The sequence below is a fragment of the Podarcis cretensis genome (assembly GCF_951804945.1).
Source record: "Podarcis cretensis genome assembly, chromosome: 16".
In the NCBI taxonomy this organism is placed as follows: Eukaryota; Metazoa; Chordata; class Lepidosauria; order Squamata; family Lacertidae; genus Podarcis; species Podarcis cretensis.
In genome coordinates this window covers 42,687,667-42,708,087 of record NC_137186.1, presented here as the reverse complement: position 1 = coordinate 42,708,087, position 20,421 = coordinate 42,687,667, and the positions used below count along the sequence as shown (strand labels likewise).

At 48.9% G+C, this 20,421-nt stretch overlaps 2 protein-coding genes and 2 long non-coding RNA genes across 5 annotated transcripts in view; 2 read left to right on the top strand and 2 right to left on the bottom strand.

The window, feature by feature from the left end:
* The window catches only part of TTC28 (tetratricopeptide repeat domain 28), a gene marked incomplete at its 5' end in the record, with an annotated part of 133,478 nt that extends 127,159 nt beyond the window's left edge, over positions 1–6,319 (bottom strand). The window contains 3 exon segments of the mRNA XM_079957727.1: positions 2,604–2,882; positions 6,138–6,296; positions 6,299–6,319. Of these exon segments, the coding sequence (XP_079813853.1) occupies positions 2,604–2,882; positions 6,138–6,296; positions 6,299–6,319 (459 nt within the window).
* Positions 1–20,421, top strand: part of LOC307205453 — a 422,161-nt gene that overhangs the window by 219,382 nt on the left and 182,358 nt on the right. The gene's annotated exons all lie outside the window — the stretch shown is intronic.
* The window catches only part of LOC307205460, a 261,192-nt gene that overhangs the window by 183,896 nt on the left and 56,875 nt on the right, over positions 1–20,421 (top strand). The window lies entirely within an intron of this gene.
* On the bottom strand, positions 6,543–20,360 carry CHEK2 (checkpoint kinase 2). Of its 2 annotated transcripts, none has more exons than XM_079957793.1 (14): positions 19,916–20,360; positions 18,614–18,738; positions 18,231–18,378; positions 15,968–16,061; positions 15,553–15,661; positions 14,713–14,766; positions 13,677–13,738; positions 12,960–13,059; positions 11,216–11,302; positions 10,637–10,800; positions 10,129–10,244; positions 8,862–8,947; positions 7,608–7,688; positions 6,543–6,720 (listed from the first exon to the last, which is right to left on the bottom strand). In XM_079957793.1, exons 1-14 carry the CDS (start codon positions 20,181–20,183, stop codon positions 6,637–6,639), a joined length of 1,578 nt encoding a protein of 525 aa, XP_079813919.1. In that variant the 5' UTR covers positions 20,184–20,360; the 3' UTR covers positions 6,543–6,636. The 2 variants fall into 2 exon arrangements, with proteins under 2 accessions (XP_079813919.1, XP_079813918.1); XM_079957792.1 differs by having other exon boundaries at positions 14,713–14,769; positions 19,916–20,202.

Below are 20,421 nucleotides of genomic sequence, written 5' to 3'. Positions count from 1 at the left end.
CCCCACCTCATTCCAAGCCCAGTGCCAATCAGTGGAGTGTCTGCAAGGGATCGGTCTCACATCACAGCAAGAGAAAATCTAAACTCTTTGGACAAAGAAAGCGGCTTATCAGACTCTTCTCTGGCAGACTTGCTGTCAGACTGACAGGATGGAGAACAGCTTGGGGGCACAATTGGATCAAGCTGCAAAATGTAGCCTGAAATGTGTGGGTCTCACTCCCCTCCCTGCGTCTCTTCAGTGACACAGCAGGACAAAGGGAAATGGAAAGATAATGTGCAGAGAGGCCTTGGGGACTGGCCCCTCGCACCTGGGGAGGCTGAGAGACCCCTCCTGGGCCAGACTCCTCCGTTTCCTACTATTTGGAGCAGATTAATAGCCTTCATATCACCAGAGTCAGCGGAGTAAAACTCGGCCCTTGTTGCCATGGAAGCAGAAGCACAGCCTCAGACAAACATTTATGGGAAACCTGCCATTTCCTTCAAGAGCAAAATAGAAAGGAAGCAAAAGCTGCTGCCCCCCCCCCAACCTATGGCAGAAAAAAATTGCCCTTGCTTTCTCCAGAGAGAGAGCTAAGAAGAGCCTGTCCGGGGCTTCTCTGCTCAGCAGCCCTGGGCACACAGCCGCACATGCAGCCAAGGAAAGAGTGGCTTCCTCTCTTGCACAGCGGCCTCAGAGGTGAAGAGCCTCTGGTCCAAGAGGAAGGCAGGCTGCTGCTTGCCAGGCACTGGCCCTTTCACAGCTCGTGCTGGCAGCTCAAGGCAGGCAGGACGGGAGGACGGAGGAGGAGGAGTCCTCCTAACATAACGTTGCTCGCTGCCTCTGGAGCAAAATCTGAAGCCGAGAAAACCCTCGTCGTGTTTCGTCCCACTATGAAGGCATGACAATGCATCCGGCACAAATTCCAATGCCCGTCAGAGCAAGAGAGATGCCCCAGCCTTGCAAAGCAGCTGACGGCATGGGAGAGTCCACACCAGGCATTTATTCCAGAATGGCCAGGCTTCGTGTTCACTTGCTTTTTATAGGGCAACTACACAAGGTTGTCAAGATACTGTCCTTATCCTGTGCTTTGGGGCCAAGGGGGCTCCTTTTAGGAGCTCAGAACATCCAACTTTTAGGGGGAAGGGGAGAGAACAAAATTGTGATTCCTGTAGCAGGCCATCCAAAGAGGTCAGAAGAGTGGGGCTGAGGAGATTCCACTTGCACCCAGAAACCCATTTCACACATGACCTGAGTCTTTCCTACCTATCCTCCCTGCTCCAGGAGCCGCCAGGGCAGGCGCTGGGAGATGCTGGGTGCTGGGTACTGGAGGGGGTCACAGAGGCACGGGAGCCACAAGATAAATGCTTGCATTCCCCCACCCACCCACCCACCCACGAAGAAGGGGAGCTGCCTGTTGCAAGTCAGGACGATGGTGGCCAGGGAGTCAGAGCAAGCGGGCTAGGGAGGAACGGGAATGCTCCGTAGACAGCAAAGTCAAGAGAGAGAAAGGCAGGCCCCGTGCACCCAGGTGTCCGTGTTAATTGCTGGGTAAAGACAAGGGTAATCTCACTTCATTTTTGACTACTGCTGTTCATTCAGAGCAACAGCACAAATCTGCGTGTGTGTCTAGAACAAGGAAATGGAAACCAGAGCAAGGTCTCTCTGATCAAGAGCTCAACCTGGCAGTGAGCCCCCTTGGCGCCACGCTTTGTAGGGGCTGGAAGGGAGAGCAAGGGAGAAGAATGTCTAGAGGGGCGGAGCCCTTGCCCACTCTGGGCCTGGCTGACCCCCACAAGCAGGAGCAGGACCCTCAGGGGCCCCAAGTTCCACTTGGTGAGCAGAAAGGCAGCATAACCTAAGAGCCCAGGAAGTGGAGAAATGGCTTCTTCATTCAGCAGCTAAATAGAATTCCATGTACACGTTAGTCGTGACCATGCACACATAGCACAGTCCCCTTCGCAAGACTCTGCAATGCGGGGGGGGGGGGGAGGGAGAGCCCTTCCCCCAAGGCCTGAAGGCAAACAACTAGCTCAGCAAGCCGAGTAATGGAAACCTTTTGGAGAGCAGCATGCCCAGGAGCCTGATGGAAAGCGCACCAAGTGTGACTCTTAGAAGGACTAGCAGATAGCTGTGAATGTCCTAAATACAGACAGGACTTGGAAAAGCATGGGAACTATCCACAGGAACCTCAGAAGCCAGAGGGAAAGGTGCCAGGCAAAAACCTTCCTCTTCAGCCAGACCTTTGGCTGAACAACATCCTGTATCCTTTTAAATGTGTTTGTGGAAGGTAGGTTTATCGGTTTGTTTTGCTCTTGTTCCTGTTTCTATTGAGTTTTGTGTTTTTATCTTGTATTTTTATGCTGTGAACCACCCCGAGATCTTCAGATCAAGGGCGGTATACAAAATGAATAAATAAATGAAAATTACAGGGGCCAGAGAAGGTGAGGATCCACCCCCCCTCACCCCTGGGCAGAGCACACAGCCCTGCTCTCTCCCTCTGGCAGAAGGCAGCAAGCCAGGAAAGGTAGTGTATCTGGCTCTCACGGACCTCTGCTGCGGGAGCCTTAGGTGCCCAGTTGTGCGGACGCTCTGCTGCACAGGCGAGAGCAAGTCAGGGGGCCTACCTTTGGCCACTTGGGGTTCAGGAGGCGTGCCTGGATGGCGTCATCGAGGGCTTGGTCGTACTGCTGCGTCTTCATGTACGCTGCCGAGCGGTTGCTGTACAGGATGCAGTTCTGAGGATCGACAGCCAGAGCTTCACTGTAGAGCACAATGGCCTTGTGGAAGTTGCCCTCGTGGCAGGCCTGGTTGCTCTGGCGCACCTTCTCAACAAACTCAGCCTTGCTCAGCACAAGGCCGTCAGGGCTTCTGCTCTCAAAGCGCTTCAACCCAAACAGAGAAATCTGCAAATAGACAGGGAGGAGGAGGAGGAGGAGGAGGAGGCATTTATCCAATTTATCAGCTAGAACAAGCAGCACTTCCTGCACTTACTAAAATGCTGTTTATTAATAGGAAAGACACAATGGCTTCCACCCTGCGAAGTCACTGCAGGTTTTCATTATTCACTGCTCCGGCCTTGTGAAAGTCTCTGCCAAGTCCTCAGGCCCCAACAGCTGGCAAATCAACCCGGATGGGGTCATCAGCTTTTTGCTTCATTTTAAAAAGGCAAGCAGCAGCAGAGTAGAAGCTCCTCACCTTCCGCAGAGGCTGACCTAGGAACCACAGTGAAGATCCTTTCACTATACTAAAACCAACCCCGGCTGGTGGGATTAGCCACACATCACAGATCAAATCTGAGGGTGGTGGCTTTGTACACACTTGGATTAAATGCTCTGTCTTCCTCCTCCCAAACTGTCCTCCCCTGTAGCTGCTCAGAAAGGAGCCCTTACCTACATTTATCAGAACTGCTGATTCAAGGAATAGTAATGCTTATTTCTTGCCACCCCACCACCCTCAGTTATTTACTGAACATCCTTTCATCCGTTTCCAGTGCAGTACAAATACTTTTCTTGGAGGAGAAAGTAGTCAGCTGTCAGGGCAAAACATGTTCTCTGCAACGCCACAGTAACACTCCCCGAGAACAGCCCCCCACATTTTAGCAAAGTCAAAGTCAAGGAAGCTAAGGGGCAAGCAAACTGGCACACACAGGTTGGACTGGAAGTGGTGCAAACTCTGAGGCTGGGGGCATTCCTGCATCCGCGAGGCCAAGCTCTCATTTATGGCTATGACAGAAGCCTACAAGCTGCTGAAGGAAGATCATCTACAAGGAGATAATGTGTTCCTTGAAGAAGGCATCGCTGTCTTTAAGGGGTGTAAGCAAAGCTAGCTTCAAACTGTCCCAACGTGCGGATAATTCATCCTCCTTCCTATCATTCAGTCTCCTCCTCCTTTCCCACCCATTGCCGGCATCAGTACCTGGTGGAATCAGGTGGACAGCATGAGGACAGCTGGCCCAACGTAAGTCAGGTGCTGGGACCCAGAGACACTTTGCACAGAAGCCACGGCTCCTGCAAGCATCTCAAAAAGCCTAGAAGTAACTCAAATGGCAAGGGACGCAGGTGGCGCTGTGGGTTAAAGCCTCAGCGCCTAGGACTTGCCGATCGAAAGGTCAGCGGTTCGAATCCCTGCGGCGGGGTGCGCTCCCGCTGCTCGGTCCCAGCGCCTGCCAACCTAGCAGTTCGAAAGCACCTCCGGGTGCAAGTAGATAAATAGGGACCGCTTACCGGCGGGAAGGTAAACGGCGTTTCCGTGTGCAGCTCTGGCTCGCCAGAGCAGCGATGTCACGCTGGCCACGTGACCCGGAAGTGTCTCCGGACAGCGCTGGCCCCTGGCCTCTTAAGTGAGATGGGCGCACAACCCCAGAGTCTGTCAAGACTGGCCCGTACGGGCAGGGGTACCTTTACCTTTACCTTTTAACTCAAATGGCCTGGAGTAACTTCTAATTGGCAGCAGGACCCAATAAGGAAAATGTACTGTCTGCACAACGCCAGTCTAAGCCAGTGATGGAGACAGCTGACTAGTATGGAACCTGCAGCTGCCTGATGGGCCGCACTAATTCTACTTTTTATTTAGGAGGCAAGGAATAAATCTGCCCTCTCGCCAGGAAGCTTCACGCTCAGCCCTTAGGGCTGCATGTAAGGGGTTTCAGGGACTGGAAGAACAGCAGGAACCCTTTGCTACTTGATGCAAAACAAGCAAGGCAACAACAGTTTTGCTGCTCTTCACCTGCTCATCATTGGCCCATGTAAGAAAAGGCAGGCGGGCACCTGGTGCCCTTGCAGCATCCACAGCCCCAGCTCCTCCAAAGGCTTCCCAAAGACAATGCCGGATAAAATGGTCTCCTTCAGGGGGGAGCCGCCCCCCGCTGTGAAGTGAAACAAGCTGAATAGCAACTCTTCAGGATTTCCAGCTTATGGCACTTTCTCCCCTCTCACCCCAGGAAGGAGAGAGCATTTTCTCAACCAGCTCTTTATTAACCACTTTAGTGCCAAGGCATTGATACAGACCTCCTTGCAGGACACCCTCCCTGAGCCAGCCCTGCTTTTCATATATATGCAAAAACTGCACAATCATGTTACCCCTGAAGCCGCCCCACAGCTAGCCAGCCAGCCAGCCAGCCAGCCAGCCAGCCTTCTGTAAGGCAAACAGTGCTGGGGAGGGAGCATCCCTACCAGTCCTAGAGCAGCCACCCCCAAGGAGCAAGGCCTGAGCAGCACAACAGCTCTGGGAGTGTTGGGTGTGCTCTCGTGGGGCAAGCATAGCTGAAACTGTGCAACTTGGATGCCTCCAGTGTGTGTGTGTGTGTGTGTGTGTGTACTCATGCACACGTATATTAAGGAGCAGATGAGTGAAAAGCCTTTCTCTGGCACTGGAGCTAGAAGTGCATTGCCAAAGTGGGCAGTACTGAAGGAGATGAGCCCACGACCTGGTTTGGCACAAGGCAGCTTCCTGGATCTGGAAACTCTGGTCTGCTCAACTCAGTTACACCGGGAGCTGCCTCAGTCAACCTGGAGCTCTCCAGATGTTTTGGACTACAACTCCCATCCTGCAAGGGAAAGGCAAGACAAGGAAAGGGAAAGAAGGCAGGCCAGAAGGGGAGGGGAGAGAAATCTATACCCATCTGTATAAAAATTGCACAAACACTGGAAGTGGGGGGGGGGCGCTTTTTATACTCAAGGGGCTAACAAACGAGTCCACCTCACAGTGTGCAACTATCACCCAACCCTCCAACTTGCCTCAGCGCACACGCGTCAAGTTGGCTTAGTTTCGCCTTTAGTTCCGCCGAGCCCAGCTGTCCGAGCGCCCTTCCCCCGGCGCGCCAGAGAGGCGCGGGCCCCCCCGGCCGGGAGGCAGCCCCGAAGGAGCGGCCAGGGCGCGAGGGGGCGGCGGCGGCGGCCCCCGGGGCGCCCTGGAGAGCGCGCTCGCCTCCCGGCAGGGGCTGCCCCCAGGCACGTCGGGGCTACCGAAGGGGCGGCGCCCGCTTCCCGCTTCCCGCTTCCCACCTCCGCAGCCCCGCGCCGGGAGCCCCATCCAGCCGGGACGTGGCGCTGGGCGCGGCAAGACCTCGCCGCCTGTCCGGACGACCCCCTCCTCTCCCAGCGTCCAAATCCGCCCCCCGCTTCGTCGCCCCCGTCCCTCCAGCTTCGCCCGGCGCTCACCCCGGCTAGAAGGGGCCCGCGAGGATCCCGCCCGCCGCCGCCTCCTCGGCGCCAGCGCCTGAAGCTCCGCGGCGCCTCGGGCTCCATGGCGGCCCCGCTTCGGCTCACCGCGGCGGCTGCGACGCCCCCTCGGCCCGCCGGCCGCCCCGCTCCCGCCCCGCCGGCGGCGGCATCGGCGCCATCTTCGGGCTGTGCGCTGCTCCGCCCCGCCGGGGGGGGCTGGGGACGGCCGCGCCCCTCCTCCGCTCCCTCCAACTGCAGGAGAAAAGTTGCAGAAAGTCCGGGGCAGGACAGGGACCGACGCGCGCACGTCGGAAGGGGTCGCTTACACTCGCCCCCCTTCCCCAGGACGGCAGGCACGGTATACACAGTGGGAGTTCTTCACAATTAACCAGGTCACGCTAGTCTTAGAAAGCTTTTTATTTATCAAAATATTCATGTACTACAGTTTAAAAGAACTTCATAAACTTATAAAAATTTCTTTTTTAAAAAACAGCCCTTAAGAAGCCATCTTCACTTTTTGCACCTTGGAGGGACCAGCCTGCTCCTGCGAGTGGTGCCGTTTCCTCCTGCTGGTGGGTGGCTGAAAAAGAAAGCAGGAGGATTAACCTGTGGAACCACCTGCTGCAAGGCCATGGAAGGGTGCAGCAGTGCTCCAAACACTCCGTGGTGCCTAAGAAAGCCCCTTGTATGATTGGAGAAAACATGGTTTGCTGTCCACAAGGCAAATCAGCAACCACGGATTGAAGTGGGTTTGCAAACCATGGATTGCTGCCAACTGTGGCTGGGCATGGGGCCTGAACTGGCACAACCCATCATTATAGGCACCACTCTGCCTCCAGAAGCGACTGCATTATCTGGACGAGGAGGATCAAATGAAACAGAGAGAGAAAGCAGACCAGCCGCTCTGAAAGAGACACCGCCTGTCAAATATTCCAAAATACTTGGAGGACTTTTAGCCTCAGTGAGAAGTCCATTCCCCACCCCCCTTGGAAAAGTTGCTTCAGTTTATTCCATCTCATATCTGGTGACCATTTTATGTTGCTGCCATATAGATTTGGCTGGTTTTAGCATACGGTTGTAGGACTCTGTTCTACTTCTTTAAATGCCAATTGTATTTGTGCCTTCATGGGTAGTCAATGCACTCCTGTAATACAAAGCCATTATACTGCACTATTTTTGTTTGGGGCTACCACCCCCCTCACTCTTCATCTTCCCCCCCCCCCAAAGCCCTCCAGTGGTCTATCTACGGCTTCACCTGTCAAAACCCCTACCCAAAGCCTCAGGTGACCCAAGGACTCTGGCTCCTTACACCATGCAGCAGCGCTCCCAAATGCCTCTGCTTGCTTGAACACAAGCCAGTGCTGAATTAAGTTATTTTCCCATTTTTTAAAAAAGGAAAATCCCCCCAAAAGTTTTCTAAAATCAATTCACAAGTTCTTCAAGCAACCCATCATGAGAAATAGATACCAAAGTTGAGGCCTCTGATGCAGGCACCGGCTCCTGAGTTTGAGTGATTAACCGTTGAAAAGTGTGCTTCATATTTTCATCCTGTGGAGAATATGTATTTGCACATATATTTAAAATGAAATCATAGGGTGGCATAATTCTAGCAGTTGATTAACAGTGTGAAGCAGCCAAGAACGAGGCTGGGCCACAAGGCAGGCAATGGGAAGCAAGAATGGGGATGGAGGGGATGCAAGGAGCAGACTCCAGCCTCAGGCAGGCAGCATATTCTGGGGTACCTATTGGAGGGCATCAAATTGTCAGTTTATTAGTAAATTCCTTCCCCACTACAGTGGGAGGAGTTATTTGGATTTTCTGCCTCAGACACTTTTTGGGTAGCAGACGGACCCCCAGAACTGGAGGGTCCACTATATTTCAGAGAGAGGGAAATCTATCTGCAGGATTCAGCAAGCAGAAACGCAAACATGGTGGAATGCAGTCTTTGGCCTTGGCCAAAGGTACAAGCCCCTGCCCCTAAGGGGGCCATACACCCAGCTCCCCTTCTCCATTCATATTGCCAAGGCATTATCTTCACTGCCACGGTGTCCCTGTGAAGACTCCACACACTGGCCATTTGCTGTCTTTCGTTGACATACAAAACGCTAAGAACTCCATCAGCAGGTAAAGAGCTTTTCGCTCCAACAGGCTTTTGGGAACTGACTGCTTTTAGTGAAAGGGCTGGTGCCACGCTGGTTTTATTATAATTATTTGTATGTTTTAAATAGATTTCATTTATGTTTATTCTTTTAATTCTATTAATGTTTAAGTGCTTTTTTAATTATTGACTTTTCTAGGTTTGTAGCAATTATTGCTTTTATCTGTAAGCTGCCTGGGGTCCTGTCAGGGGAAAGGGTGGGGTAGAAATATATTTTTTAAAAAAACAACAACTTGGAACCTGTATTTGTCCAATACAGACCATTCCATACACTAAAACTGTTGGAGGAGGTCATCCTGGCTGTCACAGCCTGTTAGGTCTTATCATGCCACAATTTGAAGAAGGGACTTCTCAGTTGTGGCACCCAGCAAATGGAACCACCTCCACTTCAAAATAAGGGCTTTCAATGCTTGTTAAAGACCTGCCTGATATATGGCTGGTCTACTGTGGATTGTGATGCATTTTGTTATGAGGGGCCGCTGAGAAACATCTTCAACAAAACAAATGAACAAAATCATCCTGTCCTGTTCTACCTAGATAGGACAGCTCAGGTGAGCATATACCTGAAGCCAGGGATGTTCTAAAGCCTCTTCTATTTTAAGACGCTTCCGTGGATCCACCACTAGCAACTTCTGCACGAGGTCAAAGGCTGAAACAACAAAGCAAAATGTGCTGTAGTTCAGCAATAACAGAATGAAACCCTCATGGCCCCTCTAGTCCAGCCTGCCACACCTGCTTCTCTGCTTGGAGAAAACATGTGTGGCCCCCACCTGTTCTGGCTCCCTCCCTGTCCTCCTCCTTGGCAAAGGAACAGCTGATACATAAACGTTGTAGTTAGTACTCAATGTTTAAGTACCTTACCTATATTCAGAAGAGGCTCCTGCTGTCACAATTTCTAGTGTGGGTTCAGGCCAAAGAAACTGTACATTACTCAAACATAAGCTTCATTTAATTCCAAGGGGATTGCTCTGTGATAAGTATGTACAGGAACAAAGCCTGAATCGGTTAGTCTTACAGGGGCCAAAAAGGACTGTTAACAAGGGACCCCATAAATTTCCAAACCCATGGGAAAATATTGTTCTGCTCCTACAGCTTACTCACTTCTACATCTTTTTGGAATGCAGAATACCATGGAGGGATATTAAGTGCACTAGGACCCAGAAGACCAGGGTTAAAATGATGCCATGAGCCCTTGCCACAACCCCAAGCAAGAAAGGAAGGAAGTCTGACTGCGGTAGCATCTGCCATTAACATCACCAGTCATGGCACAGTGGCTGAGGAGATGCAGATGCACTTAGTGCCAAGCCATAAGCCAGTTACCTTGTAAGATGCTATTCAGAACACACCTGTGTGGTTTTGCTGCCCTTGCTTCCTAAGTGGGAGAGGAAAAAGGTACCTCACCTCTTTCACCTGTTTGAGGGCCAGGAGGATGCTGTAAGTCTCCTTGGCTCCCTATTGGAAGCCACAGGTAGCCTTCAAGAGACAAGAAGTTCCTTTCAGCGCCATTGTTTAGCCAGGCTTCCCTTTGATGCAAGGAAGAAGACCCCAGCAGTTCAGTTTGTGTCATTTGTTTGAGTCCCAGCCAACATGCCTTGCACTAACAGAATTGTAGAATTGGAAGGGATCCCAAAGGATATCCCTCCCAACCCCATGCAATGCAGGAATCCTGCCCACAGCTGTCCCTGGATGGGCTGGAACTACCAACCTTCTGCTTGAGTCACAATGACGCTTAAGACTTTTAGACAGCTCTCTCATTTAAACAATGCTGGTGCCTCTATGGTCAACAGACACTCCTCTGTCCTGAGAAACAGGGTCACACCAATGCCTTACCCTCCTCTGACACATGCTGCCATATTTCTGCACAGTAGTAGTATTCTCCCTGGGCGATCTGCTCCCTCAGAGACAGACGAGCATTTTTATCAGAGAAGGGTGGATATCCGGAGAGGCTAATTGAGACAAACAAGAAGAAAAACATGGCAGGCCTGCAGCCAAAAACCCACGAGGGGCAGAGGGACAATGTCTGAAGTGGGAATTGGAGGCTCAACTCCACGGCGACAACAGCGCTTGGAAATGCAACTCTCACTCAGTCTTACAGGATTGTTACAAGGTTAACAGGCAACTAAAGTTTGAGCCTACATGTACAGAAGTCAAACTAACTTTAATGAACTCACATCCAAGTAAGTCTTGCACAGAATTCAGCCTTCGTTCTCCATGGAAGGGCAAGAGACAAAAATTAAAAATAAAAAGTATTCAAGTCGATGTGTTCAAAATTTCACCCACAAACAGGTACACTTTATGGGAGGACACAAACCTTTGTCAGCCTTCCTGGGCTTCTTACCAAATAAAGAGAATGACTCCCAGACTCCAGCAGTCCACTGAGCGCCCATAACCTCCTGTCTCAGCAAAATTTTGAACTTCGGGAGCAAGATAGTCAGGTGTACCGCATAATGTTTTCATAAGGGATGTTTCTCCAAGAATTTTGGATTGACCAAAATCTGTTATCTTGTACAACAAGAAAAGTAACAAGAATAGATTGATCAAAACTTCAGAAGTCATTTAACCTGCTTCTTGCAATGAAGGTCTGCATGTCTCCCAAGCCACCCTTGCCTAGGTATGTAAAAAAACTGCTAGACAATAGTTTCGTCTCCAAAGCAAAACCTTGGAAGGCAAGATTTTGCAGAGGGAGAGACCAAGAGGGCCTGGGAGACCAAGCAGAGTCACAAGGTCTTTCACAAACACACCCTGCACTCATGGCCTCTGTCTTAAATATTTCATTCCATGATAACTGAGTGGCATGCACTGGAATGCCATCGACATCAGAGACCTGGGTCAAAGCATCTCGCAGAGCAACTTTGTTTAAGGCACATGATGTGGGTTGAGGAGGGGAGGGCTGAATTCTTAGACAACTCCTGCTCACCTTTATAAGGCAATTTGCCTCAGGAGATGACAACAGCACATTCTCCAGTTTCAGGTCCCGGTGAATAATGCCTTTTTCATGAAGATACTTTGCACAGCGCCAAAAAGAGAAAGAATATTATGCAATTAACAGATTGTTGTGGCTCACACACCTTTGCAAGTGGCATCTCCACTCCTTTTAGAGTACCATGTCCTGCCTTCCATGCCTAGTCAGCCCCCTCACAGGCACAGCCACCAGCACTTCGTAAACAAAAACAACTGACAACTTAGTGTGTGTGTGTGTGTGTGTGATCTATATTGCCCAGAGTGTAGCAGAACAATTCAACATAACAGGTCCACATTGCAAGTTCAATGCTTAGAGCTGATCTTGAAGAAAATAAATCTTGAACTCCCAATCTTGAATAGAAAAATCTGAAGAGGATTCCACAGTGGAAACAACATCATGAGAGCAACATCATGGGAAGGGTGTTTCCAGGACTAAGGTGAAACTATGAGGCTCCCTTGTTATTTTTGCTATTGGATGCTGCATGTTGTTTATGTAATCTTGTTATATTTATAGTACAGTGGTACCTCGTTTTGAGTCCGGGATCCGCTTGACGAAAGGGACGCTCGACAAAGCGCCGCTCTGCGCACATGCGCGGAGTGGTTTTATGCTTCTGCGCGTGCAGCAAACCCAAAAGTAGCCCGGCACTTCCAGGTTTGTCACAGACATTCCATGAAATGGATGCTAAACGGGGCGGACTCAAAACGAGGTACCACTGTATTGAAATGTGGGGGCTTTGTACATTATTATAATTACTATTGTTTTGCTATGCTACTGTTTTTGCTATGCTGTCTTGCTAACCTTTTAGTGTTCTATAAGAATGTCAACAAGCTTATAGACGTGATCCAGCCGGCAAAGTGTACTTGGAATTTCACAAAGCTTTTCACAAAGGACCTTGTCCAAGACTCTGGTTGCTTTTAAACACCTGCTTTAACTGTCTCTTATTGATAATTGTATTTTAAGTGCGTAAAGGTTTTATTATAATCAAGCAGTATATAAATTTTGTTAAATAATAATATAAAAAAACTCTTGAGAAAGCTTAGCAGTCGTGGAATAAAACAAAAGGCTCTCTTTCATGGAGAATAAGGTGAGCAATGGCTTCTAGCCCTGAAGGCCATGTTCCACCTCCACAGTCCAAGGCAGGCAGGAAGTGTGGGCTCTTGTGCTGGGGTCATGCTTGGCTTCCCACAGGCATCTGGTTGACTTCTGTGAGAACAGGATGCTGGACTAGATGGTCCACCAGCCTGATCCAGCAAACTGCTCTTATCTTTTCTGTCACTGAGCTGTGGCACTTCCTCAGGGTGCAGAGATGTAATGTCTTTCTGTGAATTCTCCAAGTGATGAAGAGAGGTACACTTCTGTTTAGAGACATTGCATGGTCTATGCAGTAAATGTTTCCATGTGCTACATCAGGGGCAACTAACCTGTAGACTTCCAGGTTGGACTCCCACTTCCCATCATCCCTAGCCAGCCAATAGTCAGGGATGAGGGGAACTGCAATCCAGCAAGGTTAGTTAACCATATTTTGAAGCAGCTACACAACAGCCTTTGCTCATCAGAAGGTTTAACAAAAGAGGCTGTTGCATCCATGTGGTGCAACAAAGCAGACTCCAGATTGTACCAGTGAATACATTAACAGTCATCAAGCCAAGCTCATCCTACATTACCGGGAGACAACCAGTTTTGCAGAGTTAAGGGGTACCTGCACAGCCAAAAGCATTTGATAAAAATAAAGTTTGCACGTTGCTTCACTCAGTCTTGCTGGGCGCAGAACCTTGTCAAATAGCTCTCCACCTTCCATCCTGAAAGACAGAGCAGAGTAAACCCATGTTTGAAGGCAAAATAAAAATGGAAATGGTGTTCATGATGTAAAGTAGCAACTATTTTTCATCACTGGATACAAAATTCTTCAGTGTAGCATGCAAAGATCTAGAATTAGTTTTCCAAGACTAGCCAAACACTAGCAAGGAAGCCAAGAGGAGAGACAGTCTTTGTATGCTGAAATCTCTATGACCAAGGATATCTTCCAAAATGACAAGAAAAATTCTGAAGCAGCCTGGAGCCTAAGAGGCTTGTTTGTGATCAAGAACCTTCTTCATCAAGTGAGCATGGTTGACTCTGAGATGAGAACCTCTACACACAGGGATTATTTTGAGCACTAAACATGGAACAGTCTGAACAACAGCTGAACGAGGAGGAAGAGGGCTGGTTCCAATACAAATCCAGCCCCTGAGAAAGGCTGCCTAGATTGTCCATTCATTCCATCTCCTTAGCTTCTCTTTCCAGCAGTCATCACCTGAGTTTTCTTCTTCTTTAATTATAGCCACACTGAACTGCTCATTTTAGACACTGCCACTCACAGACCTGAGGCACAAAACCGCTCCCTCCGCCCCAAAAAGCACAAAGAAGAATAACTTACAATTCCAAAACAATGTAAAAGTCTTCTCCTTCAAAGAAGTCTATTATCTTGATAAGGCAAGGCTGTAGCAAGGAAGGAAAGGAAAACATCCAAACATTTGCTAGGAAAAAGCCGCTCTCGGAGAAAGCAACAGCCTCCAAAAGCAGCTCTTTCTTCCTGAAGCCAAAGAACAGCACAGAACTCTCAGTTCAAAGGAAAATGCTTACAAATGTGAGGACAAAGGGCAAGAATGACATCTCCACCATAGGACCTAAATATACCGCCACACTCCACTGAGTAAAAAAATAAGTGGGAACTGCAATAAACTGTTGCAGCATGGTATGTTGCTGTTCACCGTTCCAGCCTGCGTTGCCCTCTCCCAAGGTACTTCAAATTAAATTACTTTTCCTCCCTGCCTTTCAACAGTCAGTCAGCCAACACCATTCCCTGGCCTCAATTCCTCCCACGTTTAAGCGATTTCCCCCCTAAGATTTTTGTTGTGCTTCTGAACACCTTTAGGTTCCTCTGAGGCTGAACCCCACAATACTCAGCCTGTTGGGCACAGTGGATTCCATTTTGCAGACATCAGAATCTGCCCCGAGAGAATGGGCTTGCTAGTAGCATATGAGATAAATTAGAAGCACTGTCAGATCTTTAGTAGGGCTGGACAATATATCGATATATCATCCAAAACCACTTCAAGTCCGTATCATGATATCTGTTTCATAATTTTTGACCTGGCAATATATTGCTAATCATGAGTGTGCGTGTGTGCCATGCAAAAATCACAATGTGGAAGCAACCATGAAGCCAGCCAATGCCTCTACATAGCTCCATCCTTATTTCAGACATTATGATATATCAGTATATTTCAATGTTTAGCTGGTGATACCAGCTCCATGCTTATTTCAGACACTGTAACATATCAAGATATCACAATGTTAACTGGCGATATATTGTGAAGTTGAAAACCAGATATCACCCAGCCCTAGCCTTTAGTGAGAAGAGGGGAGGTAAAAATAATTTTAAAAGCTGCCTGGTTTAAGGGCCCACTTACATGGTCAATCTTCTTCAGAATCTCCACTTCTGTTTCCACATTAAAAGGCTTGTCCTGCTTTTAGACAATGGAACATCAAAGCATAAAGGTCACTTGCACAGCTTTAGTATGAGCCCATCTGCTTAGCTTGAGGGTGCTTGACGGTGCAAGAGGACAGCGAAACAGAAGGAAGCTCACACACTGACAGAACATCAAGCCTCCTGCCCTCAGTAAAAGTGCTGAAGACAGCCTGCATTGCTGCAGCAAAAAAAGCAGGAAAGCCAAACATAAGGCTCAGCTGGCAGAAGAGTCCTTGAAATTTCACAGAGTTGTAGAACCACCTGATTTGTATCAGGGAGATTGTTTTGAGAGATAGAAAAGGAAACTAGGCCAGCCTTCCTCAACCTGGTGCCTTCTAGATGTTTTGGGTAAAGATGTCCATCAGCTAAAGGCAACACAGCCCTGCTGGCAGAGGCTGATGGGAATTGTAGTCTAAAACATCCACCCTGGGGGAGGCTGAACCAGTCAATGCTTTTCTTGAAACAAAAGCTCACATAGGCACAATCAGGTAACTTTACAAATTCCACTAGGGCCACAAACCTCAGCACATGCCACAAAAGTTCCACTGATTCTTCCATGCTATAAGTTTAGGACTGAGGTGTGAGTCATTTAAGATTGTGAGTTATCCACAATTTGTTTAGCACAAATAAATTTGCATATATCATCTTAATCAGCAGCAGTCAAAGCAAACAATGTTTAATCATCTACAGAGCACAGGTGACAACCTAAGGTACTTTACAAATAATATTTCCCTCCATCAAAAATTCCCTGCCCAGAGGACAAAAACAAAGAGATACTTACATTCTCCGGCAAAACATCTGCCATAAACCTCCGTTTATTTATTATTTTTATGGCCACTTTCTTACAGGTGTCCCTTTCAAAGGCCAGCTTCACCTCTCCACAGGCACCACTAGCAGAAAAAGGAGGCTACTTCAAGGTTAGGGTTCTAACATTTAGATGGTGAAACTGTGAAAGAAATGCCCGCAGTGCCCCAGATTTAAACAGAGCTTCAGAGGACAGTCCTCTCCTCTCTCATCCCCTGATGTGGGAGCAAAAGACTGAGGAGGCTGATTCACCTCCACTGAGGGCTACCATTGAAACCTCATGATGCCCACTCCCCCACCCCCCGCCCACAGGTGCAACTCTCAGTGGTCTTCCCTAAAGACAGCACTGCAGAAAACTTGTAAGATAGGCAGGCAGAAAGACTCTAACTTACGTGCCCAACGTTTTTGATATGATATATTTGTCTGTGAGCTCCTTGGGATACTCCAGCTGATGATCACTTTCCATGAGGTCAGAGAATACAAATACTGGAAAGCGAGAGGAAGGAGAGGCGATCCCAGTCCAATAACTACTATTGCAAGGAAAACATACAACTCTCTTCCTGATCTCCAGTGCTCAGTGTTGTGGCCAAACATAATGGAAGAGATCAGAAGAACAATGTGTTTGTATATGTAACAATGCTAATAATGCTGACAGAATGAGATCCCTTTCCAAATTGCTTTGCTACACGCCAGGAAAGTCTGCCTTCACTGCGGAAGGTGGAGGGCAATATGGGAACCCCATAAGCAAGACATGAGCGCAACAACTCTCTTTGGGTCATGATCTCCAGCAGATATTATTATATTTGAGCTAGTACAACCATCATGACTAAAAGCCATTGACAGCCCTGTCCTCAATGCATTTGCTTATTCCCCTTTTAAAACCAGCCAAGCTAATCAACTGCTCCTTTGTATTGGAAGATATACGATGTGGCTGATTAGAGATATACCAGATTATACATTTTCTAAATCAGCCAAATACAGTGGTGCCTCGCAAGACGAAAAGAATCCGTTCCACGAGTCTCTTCGTCTTGCAAAGCAAGCCCATTAGCGGATTAGCGCTATTAGCGGCTTAGCGGCTTTTAGCGGCTTAGCGGATAAGCGGTTTAGCGGCTTAGAAAAAGGGGGGGAGGGGGGGGAAGTAGGAAAAACCCGCAAGACATTTTCGTCTTGCAAAGCAAGCCCATAGGGAAATTCGTCTTGCGAAGCACCTCCAAAACGGAAAACCCTTTCGCCTAGCGGGTTTTTCGTCTTGCGAGGCATTCATCTTGCGGGGCACCACTGTATAAGATTCAAGCATTACACGACTTAAATAGTTTTGAGCAACTACTCAACTCAACCAACCCACTGGGAAAGGGAATCTCTCACAACTATAGAAAATCCTCAGACATAATTTGATTCACCTTTTTCTTCTTATATGTGATAAGTGTACGCGGCGTTGCACTCTCAGTTGTCTCCCAGTTATCCCCTCCCCTATGTATTCTCATTTTATTTTTCTACTTGTATTTTTACATTCATCATTCTTACTGCATTTTGTATGTGCTTATGTCAATAACCATTCTGTGTGAAAATGACAATACAGTAATAACAATAAAGTTTCTTATTGAATAAAAATTAAAATAAAATAAAATCCACACACAATTGGCTACTCTTCCTCTCACTTCATTAAGACTAAAATGGGGAAAAGATTTTGAAGAAGAATTAGAGCAACAAATTTGGAATAAACTACCATGTGGATCTATCTCAATTAGAACTCAATAACATGCTTTTAAGATAGCACATTGATGCTACATACAGCTAGATTATACAGAATTAATTATAACACATCCAACTTTTGCTGGTGGGAATGCAACTTACCTGGCTATCTAGTGCACATGTGGTGGTTCTGCCCAAAAAAAATTCCCTTGGGGAAAGTTTTTCAAACATTTAATCAAACAATGGGACAATCACTACTATAAGACCCCAAATTGGCCTTCCTATATTATTTTACCCCTCAGTTCAAGAACATAACCAATAAAGACCTCATCCTCAATTTATTAACTGCAGCTAGATTAGTGATCACAAAAATATGGGAAAACTGCAAATGCAAATCTTTTTGAAGCCTGGATTTCGCAAATATGTGACATTGTGCTTATGGACAAATTGATTATGTCACAAAAGGAATATCAATAGGCAGGGACTGGACTTATGGAGAGACACTTTCATTGGATTGCCTTTATTAAAAGGTCTAAAACTACAACCATCAGACGCTGTTTTTATTTCCTTTCTGTACTACTACTAAACTGCTTTCTTTGTATGGGTTTTTTTTCTTACTTGAAATTAAAAATCAGTTAGAAAAACAACAACCATCCAAGCTAGTATCCATCCCTACATGTTGGGCTAACGAATTTCATTGTCTGCCTGTGCACTAAACACACAACAGCTCCAAGTGCGTCACTCTGAACAGCAGCCACTGGAGAACAGGAGTGGAGGGAGATTATCACCCACAGAGAGTGAGGCGTTTCTTCTGATACAGACTGCCTCTTACATTACATTCAGGGTTAATTTTGACACTATTTCATCAAGCTGTGTCACTATAAAACCATGAAGGTTGAAAACTGGATTACACTCACTACCCAAAATGCCCCTGTAAGCCAGGGAGTTTGCAAGGAATCTTACCTTTGTTGTGGGGCAGGGAGAGCGAGATTTCAGCAACATTTGCCAAGGGAAGCTTCTTGCTCTTCCCAAGGAGCTTTCCATTGATGAAAGTCCCATTGGCACTTTGGTCTTCAATATAGGCCACGTGGCAGCTTCCGGGCCCTGGTTCCTTGGAGGAAGGACAGTGAGCTAGGAGAGTCCACTTGGCAGGGTCTCCCTCACAGCAGAATCATAAGCGAGGAAATAGGAAGGGTTCAAATTCTGCAGAAAGAGCCCCACATAAACCTTGCAAGCCAGAAGGGCACACAACCCAGGCACACCCATTCACTGCCACCAGAAAACTTCCTCAAAGTGGAACTTGTTGCCCAGAGCAGAAAGCAAGAAGGAATCTCTGCAGTACTTACTCTGAAGATGCGGAAGTGCCTTTTGCTGTACTGTTTATAGAGCTCTGTCTCAGTCAGATTCAGCTTAGCAAAACTGTAGTCGCAACTTGGGTCTCTCCCAAACCAGTACTCATTTTTCACGCAGTCTAGGGTGGGGAAAAAGAAGAGCACAAAACCCAAGTAAGGAAACAGCATGTTTCCTGCATCCTCTTGCGGGTCTGAGAAGAGCAAAGGAGGCTCAAGCATAGCAGGCATCTCCCCATCTGAATCAAAAAGCTTTGAGAAATTAAAACCTACCAGAGATTTATCTGACATGGGTTTATAAACAAGCTCTCCTTTTACTTTTATTCACCAGAAGGGCAATTGCTTGCTGGCATCAAAGACCAGAACGGTATTAACAGAAGGAAAAGGTGATTCCCAGCAAAACCCCAGTCCCTGATAATGAGGAATCATCCAAAAAGAGACAAAGAAGGAAGCAAAAAGTATAGTGAACTGCTGAAAATAATGAACAGCAGTTCAAATATAGAGGAAGACCAGAATTGCTGCAGTTTGGCCAAGATGTAGATGAATTCCTGATACCTTTTCCTTCTAACACAAGGAAACACCTTAGCGAGTGGCTGGGCTGGGAGCCCATTCCACTACTTGCCTTATTCCCGAGTGCTCATATAAAAGAAAAGGGTACAAGATCACATCCCAGCTGGACAAGCAATATCCCAGTTGGATCTGGTTCTTCTGGAACTCCAGTGGAGGATGCTGGCTGCACTGAGTTTTCCCACCTGGCAGTGGCGTAGCGTGGGTCGTCAGCACCCGGGGCAAGGCAAGTAATTTGCACCCCCTAACCCGTGGATTTGCGCCCCCTAACCCGTGGATTTGCGCCCCCTAACCCTAACCCCCAGATGTTGCGCCCGGTCCCCCCCTGCACCCCCCACGCTACGCCACTGCCACCTGGTGCATAAGAGCACCCTTCTTAGCAAAGGAACAGGCTCTCTGGCTGGCACGGGTGGATTTCCCTTAGAGCAAACGCACCTCTAGACCAGGCATAGGCAAACTCGGCCCTCCAGATGTTTTGGGACTACAACTCCCACCATCCCTAGCTAACAGGACCAGTGGTCAGGGAGTTGTAGTCCCAAAACATCTGGAGGGCCGAGCTTGCCTGTGCCTGCTCTTCCCTCCACCCAGTTGTGATTCTGAAGAGGCAAGAGCAGCGTATTTTCCCTAGCCTGAAGACACACTCTATGCTGTGACTTCCTCTGGTCTGAAGCCCAGGGGAGCCGGCGGGAGAGGGCAGCCTGCTCCTGCCGGGCCGGGGCTGGGCTCACGCACCGCAGCTGGGGAAGCCCCTGGCCAGGCTGAAGAGGCGGCCCCAGGGCTGCGGCGAGGGCTCCTGCGGGCCGGGCTCCGGGTCCTCGGGGATGGGCGGCAGGTCCTGCGTGGGGAGCGTGTCCAGGGAGCTGAGGGTGCCGGAGCTGGACGACGACTGGCTGGCGCCCGGGGTGCCGCTGGAGCCGCTGGAGCCTTCCGCCGGCGGGCGAGGAGGCGGCGGCGGCGGCGGCGGCGGCTGGGAGTCGCTTCCGGGCTCCGGGTGGGACATGGCGGCTTCCCGGGAGAAGGAGCTGCCGGCGACGCGGCCGAGCGAGGGAGGGGCGCCGCCCAGGGGCGCTTTCCTCCGGCCGAGGCCTTCTCCGCAGCGACTCTCCCGGCGAGGAGAGCGAGCCCCGGCGGCGCACCTGGCGGCTCCCTCCCGCCTTTTCGGCAGCCCCGCCCCCGGAGGCCTGCGTCACGAGCCTGAGCCAACCGCGGGCGAGCCGGCGCGCAGGGCCCGCCGGGAG